This window comes from Balaenoptera musculus, chromosome 5 (assembly GCF_009873245.2).
Source record: "Balaenoptera musculus isolate JJ_BM4_2016_0621 chromosome 5, mBalMus1.pri.v3, whole genome shotgun sequence".
Taxonomy (NCBI): Eukaryota; Metazoa; Chordata; class Mammalia; order Artiodactyla; family Balaenopteridae; genus Balaenoptera; species Balaenoptera musculus.
Window position 1 is genome coordinate 99,454,382 of NC_045789.1, and position 23,650 is coordinate 99,478,031.

The 23,650-nt window shown below is 36.1% G+C and overlaps 1 protein-coding gene across 2 annotated transcripts in view; it reads left to right on the forward strand.

The window, feature by feature from the left end:
- Positions 1–20,418, forward strand: part of RAB28 (RAB28, member RAS oncogene family) — a 91,332-nt gene extending 70,914 nt beyond the window's left edge. Inside the window, exons 5-8 of one of the 2 annotated variants that reach the window (XM_036853807.1) lie at positions 3,463–3,566; positions 8,305–8,382; positions 18,114–18,208; positions 19,470–19,555. In XM_036853807.1, coding sequence (XP_036709702.1) covers positions 3,463–3,566; positions 8,305–8,382; positions 18,114–18,203 — 272 coding nt within the window. In that variant the 3' untranslated portion in view covers positions 18,204–18,208; positions 19,470–19,555. Of the gene's footprint in view, positions 1–3,462; positions 3,567–8,304; positions 8,383–18,113; positions 18,209–19,469 lie in introns of both variants that reach the window. The other variant, XM_036853806.1, reaches the window with a different exon arrangement.
- The last annotated feature ends 3,232 nt before the right edge of the window (positions 20,419–23,650 follow it).

Consider the following 23,650-nt stretch of genomic DNA (forward strand, 5'->3'; position numbering starts at 1 on the left):
AATATTAGTTTCCATACCCTCTCCGTAATATCAATTATCAGTTTCATGTATCCCAGTCTATTATTTCCTGTCTTTCCACCTCACATCCTTTGGTAACCCAATTCCAGTAATTTTTAAACCCACATACGACCCTAACATCAGTTGATCTTACCAATTTTTCGTTTTCCTGAACTCCCCTCCTACCAACTTAAATTCCATGGTCTATCAATATAATCACTCCCTTACATTTATTATCTTCAATTATTTGCCCTTCTTTTCAGTAATTGTACATGATTGAGAAAACCCCAGCTCTACTTAAATGCAAATCTTCATCTGCTCAGTATCTCCATCCATTGCAGCTGAGTGTACCTGGAACAAAACCTACAATATACTGTCTCATTTAAAATTCAAGTTAACTGTCTTCAAGTGATTTCTCTTTATCTTGTTCATCCCATGTCAAATCCATTAGCATTTCTTATTCACTTTTTATTCCAAAAATATATTGAGAATTTGCCCCACTTTTTACCATCTCTCTTGCTCCTGCTCTTGTCCAAACTACCATCTTCTCTTTCCTAGATTTTTATTATAGCCTTCTCGATGGCTTCTCTGCTTTACATTTTACTACAGTTTATTCTCAGCACAGCAACCCGAACCTTTTAAAATGTAAGTCAGATTACGTCTTTTTTTTTCTTTTTCCTTACAACCCCCCAATAGCTTCCCATCTCTCTCACAGTGACCTGTATGGTTCCTGGCTTTTTAAACTTCATTTCCTGCTGTTTCCCTCTCTTGCTAACTCTTTTCAGCCACTCTGGCCTCCTGACTTTTCTTTGAATCTACTAAATGTAACCTTCCTTTAGGGCCTTTTTCACTGCAGTTCCCTCTGCTTGGAAGGCTTTTCCCCGGATTTCCTTGTTCTTAGCTTTCTTAAGGTCTTTGACCTACCTGTTTGAAATAGTAATTCCTCTCATGTACCCTTTATTTATTTTTTTCATAAGCTATATCAGCATTCACCATACACAGTAATTTACTTGTTCGTCTCTTTTCTCTGCATTAAAATGTCAGTTCATTGTATCTGCAGCCCCTAGGACAGTGCCTGGCCATAGTAGGCCCTCAAATATTTGTTGAATGAATGAATGAATGATCAATAAAGTGGTTATCCATTGAAATTGTTAAGCATACTTTAAGCAGGGTGTAGTATGGTTGAGCTAAAAGAAGTTGCATGTTACAATGTTAATGCCTTTGTCCTTCAGTTGCTTAGATATTGGAAGTATATACACCAAAATGTTAACAGTAGTTGTCTCTAGTTAGTGGCATTTTTTATATCGTTTTCATAATTGTCTTTCAGAATATTTGGGAAATGTTCACATATTAATGCTATTAGGAGATTTTAATTCCATTTTCAAAAATAAAATACAAGAACTAGCAAAATGATGTTGTTCACTGAAGGACATAAGGGAAATTAAATCATAGCAGTAAGATCGTTATCACATGTATGTTAGATGAATACTGGATAATAATTTTAAGGATGCTTTTAAAAATAGAAGAAATGAAAGAATTTACCAGTATCTCACTGTAATTTCATCTTCAGAATTTACATTTCTGGATTATTTAGAGTGAAGTACTCTAGTAACTAAGTCCTCTTAAATGTTGCTCACTAAATGCTAACACAATAGAGGAAAGCTTTATACTCAAGCTCTGTGAGGGCTTTTTCTATATCTGCTGTTTAATTCTCAGAGTCTTGGTTATTTAAAATAACTTTTATGATCCTTAATGGTCTTTTATGTTCATAATACCGGTGGTGATTTTTTTAGGACCTGGATTGTATCTTTTTCATCTTTGGGTTCTCACTGCCTACCACAGTGCTTGTTTATGTTTATTGAATAATTTTTTATCAATTGATCGGTGATCTTATTAGTCTCTCATGGTTATCTTTGTTAGGAGAAAAACTTTTGCTTGGCTAGTAAATCCCCCAATGCTTATGGTAGTTTATCTATATAAGTAGTTGAGGAGTTGTGGGGCGGGGCTGGGGGGGGGAGAGAAGAAAAAAGGAAGAAAAGACACAGTGATAGACTCTTCCATTAGAAAAGACAAATGCACATACATGTTGAATGACAGACTTTATTTTTTTTAACTGGACAGTAATTTCATTGGGGAATTTTCCTAGTGACATGATTTGTTCTTACTCTTGTTGAATTAGGAAAGTATTTTAACTTCAATATTATGATAAACTAGATGTATAAATGTCAGAGCTAATAGCTTAGTATTTTAGTCTTCTACAAATTGATGCCTGTGGTATCTGGACATTTTTTGGCCTCTTCTTGTAAATAAAGTCTCAGTGATGTTTAAGGAATAGCAACTTGTGGCCAGAAAAGAAAAAAGCTGCATATTATCCAAGCTAAGCAATATAAATGGGGCTAAGGAATCCCCCACTAGATCAAAAATTTCCTAGAGAAAGATCTCTTGAGCTTACAAACTAAAGACCTTCAATATAATTTTAAATAAAGCCTTTTACGTAGTATGAGAGCATTTTTTAGTTGATAATCAATTGCCACTATTATGTAGGCTTACTAGATTTGCAAATTTACAAGTTTTTACAAGTTGGTTGGGTCCCTTCCTCAGGAAATCAGTTTAAGTTTTTTTTTCCTATATTGACTCAAAGAGCCTAGTTGTCCTTAAATCCTGTGAATATATTTGCCTTATAATTTGACAGCATTGAGTGAACACCCTTATAGGGGCTGTAGTGTTGTAAAAAGAGAAACTGTTCAATAAAAGATCACATTTGAAAAAATTAGACTGTGCTGGATAAAACCAGTATTGGATATGAGTACTGTGCTTTGCTTTAAAGCACCTACAACTATTCAAGAAAATATATCCTGGCCCATTACTACTTTCAAAATGGATACTTTTAGTTTTGGAAAGCAAATGAGCTGTATCTTTGTGAAATTAAACCATGGCTGTAAATAAAGTAAATATACAATGAAATATTGGTATCTTTTAGCAGAAAATTAGTAATGCATTTGTGTTAACATTAACGTTTGTAGAGATTACAGAACTATTGTAATTATTAAAGTAATTAAACCATCAAACCAGATATGTTTGAGTAAGTGCATGTTGCAATTAATCACTATGTTTAAACACATTATACTAAGTAGATCTTTTTTGAGTATCATCAATGTGCCTGAAGCTATATAGATAATAGGAATGATAGCCTTCAGTTTTTTGAGCGCTTATCATGTGCTGGTCCTTATGCAGTAAACATGGATTAACTCTCAGAGAACTCTATATATGATAGATACATTTGTTATTCCCAGCTTTTAGATTTAGAGACTGAGGCATAAAGAGGTTGAATAAGTTGCCCCAAATTACACAGCTCATATCTAAGCTGGGGTACAGTACTGGAAAGTAAGTCAAATTTAAACATGTTAAAAATGTATTGATTAACTAATATTGAATTTTGTTCTCTGTTTTTGTTCACTTTTCTAGTTGATTTGGAGCATATGCGAACAGTAAAACCTGAAAAACACTTAAGGTTTTGCCAGGAAAATGGTTTTAGTAGCCACTTTGTCTCAGCAAAGACAGGAGACTCTGTAAGTAAAATAATGAATACTGAATATTACAAGTGATGTTTTACTTTTATTTTCATAGGAAGTATACTTCCATTACTTAACTTTTGGAACAAATTAATTCCTGTTGAAGACATAAAATATCAGGTTAGATATAACATGTTTATTCTATTTATGTTCCTCTTATAATTCAGTTAACATAATTTCATGGTTATTTTAGGGAATTAAAGAATACAAAAGTTAAAAAGAATATAAATCACTCATAATCTCAGCATCCAGAGATGACCATTCATAACCTCATATGATTCCTTCTAGTCTTATTTTTCTGATGCTCACAAATATTAGTGCTTCTGCCACTAGTGCTAGTGGATTGCATTTACTGAGTGCCTACTTTGTGATGGGCACTGTACTACTCTGATTATCTCTATTTAATTAAATTAATTTATTTTTTCATATTTGACTGGATGTTTATTGTGTAAATCACCATAACCATTTAAACAAGAAACTTAGAATGATGTTAAAATATTTTTGAAATAGTCCAAAATATCTTCACATATAATTCAGATTTATTTTCCAGCAATCCTAAGTGATTATCTCTATTTTATAGAATAGTCTTAGAGAGGTTATGTAGTGGGGGTCCAGGGTACACAGAATAAGTGGTGGAGATAGGATTTGTAAACCTAAGGATTGACATTCCAGGGTTCACCATATTAATCATGCTAAATGTTTATTAAAAAGAAAATTGAGATCATAATATAGAAATAATTTTGTTTTTTTTAATTTAATATATTTATCTGTAGAAAATTTTATGTTACTTAATATTACTAAATAGATTTAATAATCCATTAGAGTTAATAATCCATTAAATAAATGTTCAAAAATTTATCCAACCACATCCCTATTGTTGGGCATATAGATTATTTCTAAGTTCAGTACATTGTAAAATTTTGCAAAATTTCTAATGTAAAATTTTGTCCATAAGCTGTGATGTTTTGATTATTTCCTTGGAAGGGAATTGAGACCTATTGCCAAATTACCACCAGGAAGACTACGTTAATTTATACTACCACCAGCATTGTATGAGTGCCATATCACTGTACTCTTTTTTAACGTTCAGAATTTATTTATTTATTTTTAAATCTTTGTCAATTTGGTAGACAAGGAAAAAAAGGTATTTTGCTATTTAAATTTGAATTTCTTTGCTGTTGAGGTTGAAATTTTAAAAATTTCATTACTTATTAACTTTCTGCTTATTAACTGTTTATAATTTTCTATTGCTTTTTAAAATTTCCTATGACCATTTTTATGTTAGGGATAACAGCCATTTGTCATAATTTTTGCAAATATTTTCCACTGCCCAGATTTTTGTTTGACCGTTAATTTTCTTGACATTTTCAACCAAAGGAAGTTTGAATTTTTTTCTGTGGTTTAATCTTTTTGATGTTCTTCCTGTATGATTTCACTGATGGTTTTTAGGCTTAGGGTAAATATTAAATATTATAAAGGGTATTTAATCTTTTGGGAGGGTCAGACTCATCTAAAAATGTGACCTTTTGGAACCCTTTCCCCAGGATAATGCAAACATGGGCACATACCCACATGTATCATTTAAAAAATATATAATATCAATATTCCTTGATAAATCCATCCATGGATTAGGCTTTTACCCTCATGTATCTTCCTGGGGGTCTTTTGTCATTTTAGAATTATTTTAACTTCCAGTATTTTAGCTTGTGTTTAACCACTTAGTATCTTTTGTGTACTTATGTTGAACCACCTGTAAAAATCCTCATTGTTTTCTTTTTAAATGCAACTTTGAAATAGTTTGTTCTTGTGAAGTCACTTTAAGACTTGCAGTCATCTCCAATCCCAGGTTACTTCCCTTCATTGCTTAGGGAGCTGAGCTCCTGGCTTACTGTACTTTCTCTAATAGTACCTTTGTCATAATTCTTAGTGATTTCAGTATCTTTGTTTTCCACCCCACCTCAGCCACAAAGTCCCATGCATTGTCATTACAAATTACTGCAGCCCTTCTGTTATCTCCTATTGCAATATCAGGCATCCTAATCACTGACCATCTTGTCTTTCTGGCTCATACCCTTGAATGCCCTAACCCAATCAGTCTGCAACCCCAGCAGGACCTACAAGACATTGATCCTAACACTTTTTCAATGTCCTCCTTTCATGTCCTCATTTTCCTTTCTTTGTAACTTAATCTCATGGCCAATCAAATCATTACCATGCAAATACTGTCAAGTCCCTTCCTGCTCATTCACTTTATCTGACTCATTTGGATAAACCTTAACCAAGCCCCTGTCTTTATTTGGTTACACTCTTGTATTTGAACGTGGTCAGAGAAAAAAACCCAGAGGCATGCTGGAGGTTTCACTTACATTTCACAATAGCTAACCTCAAGTGGGCCCTTAATGCTGCTCAGTAATTATGCATGTCCTTAGGCCATTATCTCTCCCCCTCACCTATACCACTGTTTCATAGCTTCTCTTCTCTCCTCAAATCTTCAAAACTTCCTTGTCCATTCTCTCAGCTGATGCCCTTGTTCCTTATTTTATAAAATATTTGAAACAAACAGAAGACAACTTTCACATAACTCCTGCCACCACATCTACCCCAACTCTCCTTCCCACCCCGTATCCCTTCCCATATCTTCTGTCTCCTCCAAGGTTACTATGGATGAATGATCTATGCTCCTAGCTAGGGTCAACTCCTCCACTGTGCATTATTCCCATTTCTCTTTGCCTAGTAACAAACATTGCTTAGCAATTCTCACTCCTGCATCATTTTTTTTTTTCTATCTACTGGATTATTCTATCAGCACACAAAATATTATGACTTATGTTAAATACAAGAAAACTCTTGATCCCACATCTTTAGCTATTGCTTACTTCCCCCCAGTTACCAGTGGAATGTTTTGAAAGAGTTTTCTCCAGTTCTCTCCTCCCAGTTTGTCTTGAGCAGTTCCAGTCAGACTTTTGCCCCCAATATTTCACCCCAAAATGCTCTTATTAAGGTCTACCAGTGACCTCCTTTTTGCTAAATTCAGTGGTCAGTTCTTAGTCCTTATCTTACTTGATTTAGTTGCAGCATATAAAATAGTTGATCACTCTCTGCTCTTTGAAATACCTTCTTCACTTAGCTTCTAGAGTACTACACCTCCTGGTTTCCCTCCTACCTTGCTAACTACTCTCTTAGTCGCCTTTGCTAATTTCTTATCTCTCCAACTTCTAAATATTGAAGTGCCCTAGGCTCAATCCTTGGATATCTCTCTTTTTTAAACTTATTCTCTTAGTGACCTCATCTAGTCTCATGGCTTTGGCCAGACCTCTTCCCTGAACTCCAGACTCATATACCCCAGCACTCCTGCTTAGGTGTCTAACAGCCAGTCCCAATTTAATTCAGGTCCAGAACTGAGCTCTTGATATTCACTCTTCAGATCTCTCACAGTCTACCCCACTTAAATAAATGGCAGATCTTCTACCAGTTGCTAAGACCAAGAAAATTTTGGAGTCATCTTTGACTCCTGTCTTTCTTTGACATACCACATCTATCACCAAGTCCTGTTGGTTCTACTTTCAAAATATATCCATAATCTTGTGGCTGCTTCTTACCATCTCCACTGCTACCACTTAGTTTCAAGCCTCCATCATCTCTTACGTTAGTGTCCTTGATGATTTCTCTTTTTTACCCTTGATCTTCTTCTATAATGAATACTCAATACAACAACCAGGTTGACCTTGTTAAATAGAAGTCACATCAGTCCACCTCCATTTCACTCAGAGTGAAAGCCAAAGTTCTTCCCATAGTTTACCAGATTTTACATGATTTGTACACTCTTAATCTCTCTGCTAGTTTTCTTTTACAATCCCCTTTTTCTCTCCATTCCACCACACTAGCTTTCTTATTTCTCCTTGAACATTGACCATCAGTGAACTATAATATATAATGATCTTTGGGGTACAAATGACATAAACCTTTTGGGGATATGTATCTCTTTTTGATTAGGGATCGAAGTTAAATTAGTAAAGTTGTGATAAATATTCAGTAAGTAATCATGAGATAAGTAGGGATAAGAATATGATAGGACACTTTCAGAACAAAGACAAGTTATGCATTAAAGTCGGTGACTGGATTCGTGTCTGTAGATTTTTGTTTAATGATAATGGAGTATACAGCTCATTTTCTGTTTGATAAAATACAGTAAAGATTATAAGTTTTTTGCTCAAGAGATATGGAGAATTTATTAAAATTGATGAGAACCACAAAGATTATTAAAGAGTTGTAAAGTAAGACCTTTGAAGATAGGCTAACGCCAGATCAAAAGACCATTGTAGAACTGGCAGCGAGAAACTTTACCCAGGTAGTAAAGTGTAGACTAATTTATTTTCATTTTCTTCAGGACTTACAGGAGTTTGTTATTATGCTAGTAGTTTTTTTTTTTTTTAATTTGGTAGCTGTAATTAATTGTCTTATGTTAAATCTTTAAAAGCATAAGTTTTTAAGGATAAACGCATATTTAGACCAGTTCAGTGAAGTGTATGGCTTTTCAAATTATGGTTTAATCATTTAAAAAATTATTATACTTAAAATGTTGTGTATTTGACAAATAAAGCTATTTTTGGGATAACCTGGTTCATCATAGTTTTTGCAGTTTTTGCTGTTTATCACTTTTTAGAAAGTTCAATTTATTTGAAGGTAACTTAAGCACGCCTGTTTTAAATCATTTAAACCTGTTTTTGTTATGTAGGTCTTCCTGTGTTTTCAGAAAGTTGCTGCTGAAATCCTTGGAATCAAGTTAAACAAAGCAGAAATAGAACAGTCACAGGTGATTATATTGAACTGTATATTTTAAAAAATAATTTATTTCTTAAAAGACATTAATTTTCACCCTGAATCCTTTTACATTCATGCATTCTATGTACATATCCCTAAAAGCCTTAAAAATAGATTGTGTGTATGAATCAGTGTTTATTGCAGAAGGTGGAGGATGTTAACTTTTTGCCAAATGATGGAACCTCATTGAAACCTCATTTTGTCCTTTTTGTTGGAAAAATGAGATTAATACAATAAAAATTTCATCAGTGGTTAAATAATGGGTTAAGGAACTGACTGTATTATTTTGTACTTCTTTATTCAAGTCCTTCTTCCATGATTACTGTACAATATCCTTTTTATATTTTATACAAAATCCCAACTATAATATTTATCAAAGTTTAGTCTTAACTAGTAAGAGTTTACCCCATTTGGCATCTTCTATGTTTGCTCTGGTAAAACATTATTTTTTCTAAAGTCTTGCTCTCTGTTCTTCTCTAAAAGGTCCTGCCTTGTAATGATATTAATTCTTCATGTTATTTTATTGTTAATTTAATAATGGTATTAATTATTGAGGATTTCTGAATTCTTTCACTGTTCGTAGACTGTTCTCTTAGACTAAGAAATAAACATGAATACCAATAGTCAAGCATTTAAAAATACCACTACTATAGCATACCAATTCACATGTTTGATTGAATGAAAAATCAGAGCAAGAGTCTGTAGTTTAAAGTCAGGCTTCGGAAGTGATTTGCTTAGAAGCAACATATAAATTGCACTTTCCCTCAATCTGCTCCACTCTGTCCCTGCTCTGTGAAGCTAAAAAGGTATAACAGTCTTTCCCCATCGTTAAATTTTTCTTTAATTCTTTTAGAGTTAGTTCTGTCATGGTCACTCTTTGTGTGTGCATGTGTGTGTGTGTTTAAACAATTTGAGCAGATATCAGTTGAAAATTGTTATGCTGATATGGCTGTTTCTAGAATTTCATTAAAATATTTGGAACTCTGGAAATCTGCTACTTTTATTTCTCATTATTCAAAAGACATTTCAGCACTTACTGTGGCCAGGCACAGTGTTCCGATATTTGTGCCATATAAATTGCTCCCAGACACAAAAATAGCTACTTCGTTTTGGCCTAGGAGGATGGATACAAGAAAGAGAAATTACCATGATTTGCTTGATAGTACTGACCTTGGCAGACCCCAGAGGTCAAGTGATTCCTCTGTTTTTTAGCTTCACTTCCTAAATGATGTTTCTCCCTGGTTAGATAGTCTATGAATGATTATCAACCAATCATAAATGATTTATTGGTCATATATTATAAGTGTGGTTTAGTGGTGGATTCAGAGGAGATTTAAAGGAGTTTAAGATGCAGTCCTTGCTTTCAGTGAAGAAAATTAATATATTATGTGCTAGGCACTGTGTTATCTCATTTTACCCTTATAATAACTCTGTGGGGCAGGTGGCACTTCATCATTTTATGGGTAGAAAACTGAGACTGTGGAGAGGTTAAGTAACTTGATCTACTAATCTACAGCTAGGCAGTGGTGGAGCCAGGATTTGAACTCAGGCCTGTCTGATAGCAGTGCCCCTAATGTTTCCATTCTGCCATATTGGGGGAAGATTTACTGGGTAGTTTGGAGTAGGGAGTTGAAAAAAGAAGCTGGCATGAACAAGTTGAAAAGCTTAGGTTGTATTTTGGAAACAGAAGATTAGTTTGGTTAAAATAAATGACCATTTGTGTTGGAGTGTGAAGGGAATTTGAGAAAAAGATTATGGAGATTTATGAATGCCAAGTTGATAAATTTTATCTCATGTATTGACAGTGGAAAATAATTTTAAGCAGGGAAATAAATGAAAGCAGTTTTTAGATAGGATTAATCTAATGGGATTTGTGTGTGTGTGTATGGATGTGAAAGAGATTGAAAGCAAGGAGACTGGGTTACTATCCTCATGTGATAAGGACCAGAATCGGGGTGGAAGGGAAAGAATGGATGTAAGAGACATTTTACAGAAGAATCAATAGGACTTGTGGAATGACTGGATAAAAGGGAGAAGAAGTCCAAGATCACGTTGAGGTTTCTCACCTGAGGAATGGAGAAGAGGGGAGACCCAGTGATGAGCCCCCCCCCAAGAGGAGAAGGTGTACTGGTGTGGCACAGGAGGCTGCACTGAGAAGGGAGTGTACATCGCTTGAGCCCCAGAGCAGTGCTCAGGTTCAGTGACAACTCCAGAGAGATGGAGTAACTGGGATACTTTTGAAAGACAGAGTTCTAGGGAAGCTTTATTAATATTTGTAGCTCACTCTTAGTCACAAGAGCCAAAGAGTTACTGTTTGGACTTTAAAGATGGACTTAACATCTAGGCATATTTTAACTAAAGCAGCATCAGATGTGTTAACTACATAGTTCCCCAGCCTCCCTATACACCCCACCTTGTTTGTTAGTGTACCCCATCTTTATTATGCTATGAAGTTTAATTCTATCTTCAGTTTGTTGGTGTTGACTTTGAATTCATTCATTTGAAGATGCATTCAAGCTGCTAGAGCCCTCCATTATTGTGTTTGTCAGAATCCTTTGTATAGGGAAACCTCATTCTCCATTCCTGAGATCAATGAATTTGGTGCCTTTGCCAGTTAAATTATTTATTTCACAGTGGAAACATTTTTGAAAGTTCATTATTTTTAAAAGATATTTCTAAGAGCATACTTGCAAGCTGTGTTAAGCACAGTGTTTTTTTTTTATTGAAATGTATTTGACACAACATTTGACAGGACAACATCTTTCTTGTCCCCCCCGTCTCCTGGAAACCACCATTTTATTCTTTGTTTTTACAAGTTTGGCTTTTTAAAATTCCACATATGAGTAATATCATACAGTACTTGTCTTTCTCTGTCTGACTTACCTCATTTTGCACAGTGTGCTCAGAGTCTCTTCATGTTTTCACAAATGAGAGGATGTCCTCCTTTCTCCTGGCTGAATAATATTACATTGTATATATATATATATATATATATATATACCACATTTTCTTTATTCACCTATCAATGGACACTTAGGTTGTTTCCATATTTTGCTTATTATAAATAACACTATAATGAACATGGGGGTGCTTTTTGAGTTATTGTTTCATTTTCTTCAGATAAATACCCAGAGGTGGAACTGCTGGATGGTATGGTAGTTCTATTCTTAACTTTTTGAGGAAGCTCCATATTGTTTTCCAGTGGCTGCACCAATTTACATTCCCACCCACAGTGCATAAGGGTTTCCTTTTCTTCACATCCTCACTAGCACTTCTCTCTTATATTCTTGATGACAGCCATTCTAACAGGTGTGAGGTGCTATCTCATTGTAGTTTTAATTTGATGATTAGTGATATTGAGCATCTTTTCATGTACCTGTTGGCCATTTGATGTCTTCTGAAAGTTCATTTAAAACCAAAGAAGTTCAGATTTTATATCTATAGAGAGTGGGGGAGTAGGGAGGAAAGGGAGGGGGAGAGAGAGAGAGCTTATGCACCTGTTTTCTGTAGTTTTTATGTCATTTGAAAGATTCCTGAGGGAATTCGGTGTCACAAAGTGATAAAGTGTTTTGTATTATTTTATACAGAAGGAGCTATAGACTCACCAGTTACACGCAAGTTGACGCTATAGTAATTTCATTTGTGACAAATATTTATAATAAGGTTTTAGTCTTAGTTCCATTCACTGATTATTTAAAGAGATTCTGCTATTTTAATTCTAACCGAGATTATTCCTGTTCGGGAGTCATATAAAATGATTTATCAACACACTTTACAAGCTTTTCAAGGAAGGGAAGAGGGAGAAAAGAAAGGGAATGCAGCTTATTAATACAGCAAACATTTTTTGAGAGTCTACTTTGTGCCAGAACACTAGAATCTGGGATACAAAGATGAATAAGTTAAAGTCCTTGTCCTCAAGGACTCCCAGAATACATGAAGGCAGACAAATATGTTAAGTATGCTCTAGATACATTTTTTACGATTCCCAATTAGTGACATTTTCACTGGCCAGTTAATAAACTATGACTTTGTTTGGTTTGAACTAGGTATGCATTAGTTTCTTTTCTTTTTTATTGAATTATAGTTGACTTAAAGTATTATATTGATTTCAGGTGTACAACATAGTGATTTGATATTTTTACAGATTACACTCCATATAAAGTTATTTAAAAATATTGGCTATATTCCCTGTGCTGTACATTACATCCTTGTATTTTATTTATTTTATACCTAGGAGTTTGTACCTCTTAGTCCCCTTCTCCTTTCCTGCCCCTTCCCTCTTCTCTCTCCCCACTGGTAACCACTAGTTTGTTCTCCATATCTGTGAGTCTATTTCCATTTTGTTATATTAGTTTGTTTGTTTTATTTTTTAGATTCCACAAATAAGTGAAAGCACATAATATTTGTTTTTCTCTATCTGACTTATTTCACCAAACATAATAACCTCCAAGTCCATCCATGTTGTTGCAGATGGCAAAATTTCATTCTTTTTATGGCTGAGTAATATTCCATTGTGTGTCTGTATGTGTGTGTGTTTGTGTATGGCACATCTTCTTTATCCATTCACGTGTTGATGGACACTTACATGACTTCCATATCTTGCTTATTGTAAATAATGCTGCTATGAACATTGGGGTGCATATATCTTTTCAAATAGTGTCTTTATTTTCTACAGATATATACCCAAGAATGGAATTACTGGATCATATGGTATTTCTATTTTTAGTTTTTTGGAGAACCTCCGTAGTGTTTTCCATCGTGGCTGCACCAATTTACATTCCCACCAACAGTATACTAGGGTTCTCTTTTTTACACATTCTTGCCAACTTGTTATTTCTTGTCCTTTTGACAGTAGTCATTCTGACAGGTGTGAGATGATAATCTCATTGAGGTTCTGATTTGCATTTTCTTGATGATTAGCATTGTTGAGCATATTTTCATGTGTCTTGGCCACCTGTATGTTTTGTGTAGAAGAATGCCTATCAGGTCCTCTTAACATTTTTAAATCTGTTTTTTGTTTTGTTTTGTTTTTGTTTTTTTGTTTTTTTATATTGAGTTGTATGAGTTTTTTTCTGTATTTTGGATATCAACTCTTTATCAGATATATCATTTGCAAATATTTTCTCCCATTCATTAGGCGGCCTTTTCATTATTTAATGCTTATTTAATGTGGCCTTTTGTTGATGCTTTCCTTCTCTCTGCATAAGCTTTTTTTTTCTTTTTTTAACATCTTTATTGGAGTATAATTGCTTTACAATGTAGTGTTAGTTTCTGCTGTACAACAAAGTGAATCAGCTATACGTATACATATATCCGCATATCCCCTCCCTCTTGCGTCTCCCTCCCACCCTCCCTATCCCACCCGTCTAGGTGGTCACAAAGCACCGAGCTGATCTCCCTGTGCTTCTCTGCATAAGCTTTTAAGTTTGATTAGGTTCCATTTATTTATTTTGCTTTTACTTCCCTTGCCTGAGGAGACAGTTCCAAAAAAATATTGCTAAGACCTACAGATCATATTCCATTTTTTTCTTTTTCTATTCACTTTTAAAATTTATTTCTTTCATATAGTTTCAAAACCAGATGGGATAAAACCATGTAGATAAACCTTGCGTTTTATAGATTAGGAGATGGTGAAGACCAAAGAGGTGAAGTAACTTGCCCAAAGTTGTGAATGTTACTGGCAGCCTATAATGGCACATTATACAGAAGAAAAGGCTCCCACTGTGTGTAAAGTGTCATGCTTTTCAAAATGTTATATCCGTGCTTTAAATGGTAACCTATAATCTTTGCACTTTGAATTTGTATCAGGCGTAGTATTCTTTAATTTATTTAATATTCTTTAATAGTTTACACATCTGTTTTCCATGCTAGACTCTTTTTTTTTCTTTTTTTTAACATCTTTATTGGAGTATAATTGCTTTACAATGGTGTGTTAGTTTCTGCTTTATAACAAAGTGAATCAGTTATACATATACATATGTTCCCATATCTCTTCCCTCTTGCATCTTCCTCCCTCCCACCCTCCCTATACCACCCCTCTAGGTGGTCACAAAGCACCGAGCTGATCTCCCTGTGCTATGCAGCTGCTTCCCACTAGCTATCTATTTTACGTTTGGTAGTGTATATATGTCCATGCCACTCTCTCACTTTGTCCCAGCTTACCCTTCCCCCTCCCCATATCCTCAAGTCCATTCTCTAGTAGGTCTGTGTCTTTATTCCCGTCTTGCCACTAGGTTCTTCATGACATTTTTTTTTCCCTTAGATTCCATATATATGTGTTAGCATACTGTATTTGTTTTTCTCTTTCTGCCTTACTTCACTCTGTATGACAGACTCTAACTCCATCCACTTCACTACAAATAACCCAATTTCGTTTCTTTTTATGGCTGAGTAATATTCCATTGTATATATGTGCCACATCTTCTTTTTGCATTCATCCGATGATGGACACTTAGGTTGCTTCCATGTCCTGGCTATTGTAAATAGAGCTGCAATGGACATTTTGGTACATGACTCTTTTTGAATTATGGTTTTCTCAGGGTATATGCCCAGTAGTGGGATTGCTGGGTCGTATGGTAGTTCTATTTGTAGTTTTTTAAGGAACCTCCATACTGTTCTCCATAGTGGCTGTATCAATTTACATTCCCACCAACAGTGCAAGAGTGTTCCCTTTTCTCCACACCCTCTCCAGCATTTATTGTTTCTAGATTTTTTGATGATGGCCATTCTGACTGGTATGAAATGATATCTCAGTGTAGTTTTGATTTGCATTTCTCTAATGATTAATGATGTTGAGCATTCTTTCATGTGTCTGTTGGCAATTTGTATATCTCCTTTGGAGAAATGTCTATTTAGGTCTTCTGCCCATTTTTGGATTAGGTTGTTTGTTTTTTTGTTATTGAGCTGCATGAGCCGCTTGTAAATTTTGGAGATTAATCCTTTGTCAGTTGCTTCATTTGCAAATATTTTCTCCCATTCTGAGGGTTGTCTTTTGGTCTTGTTTATGGTTTCCTTTGCTGTGCAAAAGCTTTTAAGTTTCATTAGGTCCCATTTGTTTATTTTTGTTTTTATTTCCATTTCTCTAGGAGCTGGGTCAAAAAGGATCTTACTGTGATTTATGTCATAGAGTGTTCTGCCTATGTTTTCCTCTAAGAGTTTGATAGTGTCTGGCCTTACATTTAGGTCTTTAATCCATTTTGAGTTTATTTTTGTGTATGGTGTTAGGGAGTGTTCTAATTTCATACTTTTACATGTACCTGTCCAATTTTCCCAGCACCACTTATTGAAGAGGCTGTCTTTTCTCCATTGTATATTTTTGCCTCCTTTATCAAAGATAAGGTGACCATGTGTGCGTTGGTTTATCTCCGGGCTTTCTATCCTGTTCCATTGATCTATATATCTGTTTTTGTGCCAGTACCATACTGTCTTGATTACTGTAGCTTTGTAGTATAGTCCATGCTAGACTCTTATGCGTCTCAAAAAACAGAGATCGTGTATTATTTATATGAATGTTTCCAATACCTAGAATAGTGGTTTGCTTTGAATGAGTGATAGTGACAGGTGTTTCAGCTGTCAAAGTATGTTTACTCCATATCCTGAGCATGATAAACTATGACTTTTGCAAAGGTAAATTTGTTACTACTATCTGGACTAAAACACAGTTGTAGAATTGACCAAATTTATCTTTAGTGTCTTCCAAAGAGTCAGTCTCTACTGCTTATACCTTACCTCGACTCCTACGTTGCTTTCTTTCTTACCCTTATGGAGAGCTACCATTTCCAGTATCTGCTCACAACTCTTTGACAAAACAAGGGTTAAGCTGGTGTTCAACCACACAGCTCCCTTCCTCTTAGGGCCACTGCATTATTTTCACTCAACTGACTAATAGCAGAGAGTAATTGAGTGTACTTTGTGGCTCCAAAAATAAAGGTGGGTGTTTTGTAGGAAACATTTTCTTTGAAAATGTCAATGAATGAATGACTTGTAAACAAGCCGACTACTGTGAAATCACCTATCATGAAGTTTATGACATGGAAATTATGCTTTTTTTACTCATAGAAAGCAAAGCTCTGAATATGCAGAGCTTTGGTTCTGGCTTCCAGTTCAGGAACTTTGTGCAAAGCTTTATGTCAAACAGCCAAGGCCCCCAAGAAAGATGTTGCCTTGTTAGTTCTGTATTAATTTGATGAGAATTAATGGTGAAAATCCAAGTCATTTATGTTAGTCAATAACTTTGACCAGAATGTCTTGACCACAGGTCAGTAACTTGGTTGTGTTTATAGGATAGGGTTTAAACCATCATTTTGGAGGATTAATGAGTTGCTTACTGATTATGAAAATCCCTTCTCTTTATTGTAACCCATAGTTTGGTGTGAAACAATTAGTTTTGGGGAGGCCAGATGATGGTGTTCAACGTTTCACTGATGTACCCCCCTCATACGTCATGTGGCAGTTGGTAATGCTTCTGTTGATAGCATCAGGCTGAGTGCCTAGTAAATCATGAGTCTTATCCAGAAGTTAATACTGCCTGCTAGAGAACTGAAGCAGAGCCCATCCAAGGCTAATATACCGTAGTGTCCTGTTCATTCACTCTCAGTTGTTTATCCTATCTTTATAAACATTATCACAAGCAGCAACCTGATTAACATGTTTTTTTCTGTATGTGCTAATTAATAGGTGCTATTATGAAGGAAGATATTTCTGAAATAAAATATTTGAACTCATTAAAAGTGAGGATAGTTTCAAGTCCAAAAAATTGGGGGAGGGTGTTATCTCTATCATATTTGTCATATGTGGTCTTTTCATCTTAAGGGTTATAGCAATCAAAAAACCTAACTAGTTTTGATTCTTTATTTAGCAAAACTCTTAGATATTTGAAAACAACAGCTGTTGTGCTTAAATATTGTATGTCAGAATTTTTTTTTTAATGATAGAAAAGTGTGTTTTGAACTTATTTATTTCTGTATGGAATTTGGAAACATGTAGGTTAGGGTTGTGTGAGGGGTGGGGGAATGAGCTTCAAAAGAAAGTCTTTGAAAAGTAATAAATATTATTAAATGTAAAAATTGTAAATAACATATAGCTTCCTCTGATTTATGCATCCTCTCCCCACCTTCAAAGAAAATGAATCACTCCTTCTTCTTTGTTCCCACAACATATTTTTAAGTCCACTAGTAAAGCACTTACCTGGTATGACAATTAGCTGTGTACATGTTCTCTTTCCATTAGGTCCATAGCAACTTATGAACAAATCCTGTGTAATTCATCATTTGTTCCTAGTATAGAGCAACTGGCACATAGTAGATCCTCAGTAATGTTTGTAAAAAGGAATTGAATTGGGACCTTGGCTGCACTTTAGCATAGAAAAGCCCCCAAATGCTTTGTTGCCCTCTGAAATATTGGGCATTATATATATTATGTGTAATTGTGATATCAAAAATAGAACCCACAGCTTCTCTGAGAGGTTCAGTAGACATGTCTGTTTCAGTAATTAAATAGAATTGTAGAGAATAATGTTTCTTGGATCTTTGTTCATTTTCTTTACTTTTATATGTATATATTTTGCTATTTCTTTTGTGACATGTTTAAATTTATGTGTGTATTTCTTTTTCTGCTTTGGTGTTTGTTCCCTTCTATTTTCAGTCATTGAACAAACTTTCTATTTTTTCTTTCTTTTTTTTCCTCTTTCTTCTGCATCTTGTTTATGTTGTACGGAATTGACAGCATATTGTCAGGGCAGAAATAGTGAAGTACCCGGAAGAAGATAATCAACATACCAACTCTGCTCAGAGTAGAATCTGTTCAGTACAGTAGTGCAGGTATTAATTGATAAACTGTTGCAATTTGGGGGAGGAGGGTGGGGAGAACTAGTGAATGCTGTCTTGTTCTTTATTCTTTATGAATAGAGAAGTTCAAATGATTATTGTACATTATTGGGAATTAATATTGCATAAGTCCTGGTTTAGAACTTTGAAAAATTGATCCTTTGCTGGGAGACTTATGACTTACACAAGGAATTGGGAAAAAATTAAAGTAATATTTCAGTTACTTTCAAACGTATTTGTCTTTATGGTTGTGTTTATTACATGTGCAGTGAAGTGGAGAATTGAGGCAGTTATTTTATTATTCATTCCTTACCATTTTTTCCTGAACTAGCCTGGTAATTGAAAGAGTATTTTTAAAATTTGCCTTGAGTTACCCTTCTTTGTCTGCTTGTGTGTGCAGTTAGTAAAAGAGTTGAAAACAGTAAAGGATTTGTTTTACTTTAAATAATTACTTAGAGATGAATGTTAGGGCATATTGCTAAATTCATTGTTTAAGATGTTCCTTGAAGTGTGTGTTAGAGGGAAGGAAGGAAGAGTTAAAAGTGTCTTTTGGTTTAAATTATTTTAAAAACATGAATATGAGGTAATTTTCTAACTTTCTCATTATTCTATATTTTGTTAGAGTCATTATTCATAACCAATAGTGAGCTATTTGGAAGTAAGTTAGGGATTTGGGAGAACAGTTTTAAAAATTGGGTTGCTTAAAACATTTCTTCTTTATATGTAACTTCTCTTTGACATTTATATCTCTTTTTACTAACTCACAAATTGATAAACATTCTTTAAAAAGTTATGACTGGATATAATGATTTATGGAAATATTAATAAATAATGATATTCTTTGAAATGGTGAGGTCTTATCTATGAATTAAGATATATAAATGATTAATTTTAATTCCTTTGCTTTAAATTATAACCAGGGCTTAATTTTTCATATTGATTTGCCAATTTTTTATTAGACCTGTGGTAACCTCAAGTTATTATTGTCATAAAACCAGAGAAGACTCAGTAAAAGAAATGCTATTACATCCTTAACAGAATTACCCCTGCCCTGCTACTCCCTCACCCTCCAGCAAAGTATATCCCATCTTGACCTTAGTTGGTCCTGGCTGGTTCTTTTAATATCAGCTCCTGCTTCATTTATGATGTCTATCATCAGGAGTTCACCAAAGTTCAGAAAATAAAAATATACTTTAAGGAGCTCTTTCTAAATGTTCTGATGTCCTGATAATAACTTTGTTTTCTTTTATGACAGAGGGTGGTGAAGGCAGATATTGTAAACTACAACCAGGAACCTATGTCAAGAACTGTTAACCCTCCTAGAAGCTCTATGTGTGCAGTTCAGTGAGCGCATTTTTCTTCTGTATTGATAGTTCTGGCTGCCCTTCGCCTCTGTGTGGGCTCGAGGACCTCTAGGAACTTGTTTTATCAGTGACCATCTCTGTAGTTCAGTTAACGCTTTCCTCTCAACTCGCTTCATCATTGCGTGTTGCCTCAGCCGCAGGCAGCTCCTTGGACTGGAAAGAATTCAACTTTGGGACCACACACTTTGAATTCAAAATGGAAAGCCCGTTCTCTGGAATGAGACTGCCTCATTGAAAAAGAATAATGTTGGTTCTCTTTATGTCCTCACTTCTTTTTTCCCTGATGTAAGTTGTTTTAAACAAATATGAAAACCATCTAAGTCTTGATCATCAGCCAGGATTTTGCCACAGCACAGTTTCATACTCTTATCTGAACTCATACCTGGCAAAGTATGCTTCAGAGTGCAAACATTTAAACGAGTAATATATTTTATCTACAGATACTTAAGAAGGCATTCTTCTGCTGTCTATTGTGAGTGAAAATATATAAAGCTGTATCTAACTGAAAATGCTTTAAATAAAGCTATAATAGAAATATTTTTTTCATTTTTTAAAAAAGAGCCTAAATTCTTTATATTTTAGCTGTAGCTCACAAAGTAGTGAGTATTGGATATTGTATTTTTATTATTGTATCATGATCATTACGTGTTGTGTAATACTCAGGTTAGATGGCTTTGTGAATTCTGATGAACGTTCAGCTGATGCTCCATGTGGACTTTCTCCTGCCAGCTGTGTAAGAGTACTTCCAGAATGAATTATGACGATTGTTGGATCATTGTGGATCAGACTGTACCTGATGTTCAGATGTTTTTCTCCTGCAAATAAATTTATTTAAATTACTTTGGGGGGAGAATTTTCTTTCAGCCATCTTCCCTTTAGTTACAGAAACACAAGGTGTTTTTGGATACAAATCAGCGATCGTGTGAAGTTTAATAAACATTCAGTCACTTAGAGTTGTTAGGGTATTTGTTGGACTGGTTAAAATCCAGACCCCATAGCCTGGCATTTCAGGAGCTCCATATCAGCTGCATCCTACCCCCCTACCTTTTCTCATGCTGCTCTTCTGTGTACTGCCTGCCTCTGTGCCAGTGGAGCCACGGCTCACTCCTGTGTGACTGATGCTTTCTGATGCTCTGCCTTCCTGTCTTTGCTGCACAGGTCCCTCTGCCTGGAATTCCTTCCCCCTCTCCAAATGTCTGCCTTCTGTCAGTCAGCCTTTAGACACCATGAGGGCAGGGCTCTCTCTGTCTCGGTAACAGTTGTGTTGCGTTGTTTGTGCGCAGGCACAGTGCCTGGCTGGCATATGGGTGTTGTGTATTGGCCACATCGAGACGGGATGAATGCTGCTCCTCTGCAAAACCCCTCCTGTCTCCACAGCTGCAGATGCCACGTGAGCACCTCTTGGATGGCCATTACACCTTCCAGCCTTGGATCACGGTTATTTGTGTCCTTGTGTTATATTGTTCATAGACCATGAGCTTATTGAAGGACAGTCCTGGGTCTCTTTTTTCTCACGTCCTTCAGGAGTGCCTGTCAGGGTGCGTTCCTCATAGGAGACTTGCCAGAGGTGTGTGTAGAAATTTTGGACATTTAATTTTACAGCTGTAAGGGATTTTAGAAAACTTGTTATTTCATATCTTGTGCGGCTAAGGAAACCGAAGTCTGGAGAGAAAAAGGAACTTGCCAGAGGTGGGGAAGCCCCTGGTGGTTCTGGCGCTCCCTGCTGTCCCAGGACCTGGGCAGGGGCAGGCGGGGCCGTGAGCTGCTCTGGTATAATCATATTAAAAAAGAAAAGAAAAAAAAGGAACTTGCAAGAGGTCATGGAATCACAGAGGTAGACCCCATAGGAGATCTTCTGTCTCTCGGCCAGGGTGACACTTTTTCAAGAGTGGTTTGAAATTTAAGAAATTTAAAAATTGTGACTGCTGTACTTGTTAGACATTGAGTCCAGTCTTTCATTACTTTGATTTCTGTATTTTTCATTTTATAGCAACTAAGCAGCCTTTTTAAGCCTTTCAAGGTGGCATGCCCTTCAAGATAGTTCAGTTTATCCTTCCTTTCAACATCTTTCTAATATATGCTGGTCAGTCTGCTAGGGCCTTTAGCAGAATATAAAGTTGAGTAAAAGATTTCAACCCTCAAGGGCCCTACAGTCTAGTGGGAGAGATGTTTGTTATTGTTGCTGCTGTTTTAAAGCTGTGACTGATTGAGGTCTACTACTGAACTAAACTTACCCAAGGCTTTACATTCAGTAAGGGGTGAGGCCATGCCCTTTTGATCATTTCATGTCATTTATATATGTATGTGAAAATTTGAAGAGTTTTCAAAAGTTCTTTTTTTTCAGTCCCAATTATTGCAGTACTAAAAGGTATAACTTAACACATATATATGATTGCACAGGCATCTGGAGAAGGCTGAGAGAAATTATATAAGATCTATGATCAGGCCAAAATACTTTAGTTACGTGTTTATAAAGTCAGAGCACCGAATGGGCCTGAACGGGGCAGGCAAGAGAATGGCCTTTGTGGGCTTGCTCTGTCCGGGACATTTCCAGGCACTTATCACATGAGCTATTATATTTTCACACCGATCTATGAGACGGTTATCACTGTTCCTGTCATGCACATGAGGACATTGAAGTGGGAAGTGAGTGATGACACCAAGTCCCTCTTCAAGTAAGTGGTAAAGCCAGGATCCACACAAACCATTTCTGAGATGGGATGGACTAGGCTGGGTACCGAAGTAGGTTGCCTTCCATTTGTGAAGATCACCATTGACCTTCCTGGGGGTTGACCAGGCCTGGGTGTTACGTTGTTCTTTTGCGAAGTGGTGATGGCCAGCGCTGGGCATCACCACTTTCTCACACCGACCACCTAGACCAGCAAGCTGTGTGTCCAGAGAGGCTAGTGGTTGTAAATTTGCCCTCTGATCACTGAGGTAAGGACAGAAAAATGCCTCCCCTGCCTTTGGTCTCATTGGTTTTATGTCTCTCCCCTCTAAGCTTGACCAGTCATGGAGAGCCTTTTGGCTCAAGGAAAGCAAGCACAGTGAACATGCAATAGAGCATATGGCCAAAGCAGATTTCTGAATTCCATATTACAATTTTCCCCATACCTCGGGTTTTATTTTTGAAACAAAAACGTAGGATTCATGCTTATTTTACTTTGACTGTTACCTCTCCTGTCTACAGTTTTTAATTTAAAAAATTACAAGTCTTTCCATCTAGTTTTAGGCACTTTGTCTCCTGAAGACGCATGCTATAAAGTTTCAAACACATTGTGGTCACTTCTGCTTATTGAACTTTTGAAAACACAAAAGTTTTCAGCCAGAACTGGTCATTGGATGCTGCCTTTCAAATGCACCCTCTATTATGTGTGGCAAACCACTCTGGAGTGGTTTTTGGAGTGGCCCAAAGAACTCCTCCTGTGACTGCTTTATTATTCCAGGAGGAGGTAAGCCAGGGCGCTTTAAAGTCGATCACTGAAACAATGAGATGGGGCATAATAATTTGTGTGCCGTTTAAAAATAGAAAAGTTTTCTGGCCATAACCCATTCTGGTGATTGCTATAATGTTGGACATCCTGAAAAACAGTCGCAAGATTCAGAGGAAATGGAAATGCAGACCTATTGAGCATTGTGGCAGACATCTGTCGGCCTCCTCTCCAACATCATGTCACCACTTCTCCCAACAACAGTTTCCTGATTTCCTGATGGAGCCCTCCTCCATTTTCAGCCACTCACGGCTCTAGGGGTAGATTCTCATTGGCTTAAACCTATTAGGATATTAATTCCTCTTGGCCTCAGTGATTGGCTCAGAAATGAGTGGTTAATTCCATCCGAGCTAATGAAGCTGGAGGGTACATTTGCTGAGGTTTCTGAAAAAGAAAGGAAAGAAGAAAGCTCCCACCCCCTCAAGTTTCCAAATGATTCTTTGCCCGCTGAACTAGGATGAGAAGGCTGTAGCTCTGAGCAGCACCGGCAGCCGTCTTGAGGACACAACGGGCGGCCCTGCCCAAGTACAGAGCTGACCCCGAGGGAGCAGAGGTGAGAAGTGGGGAGAATCCCAGTCTCC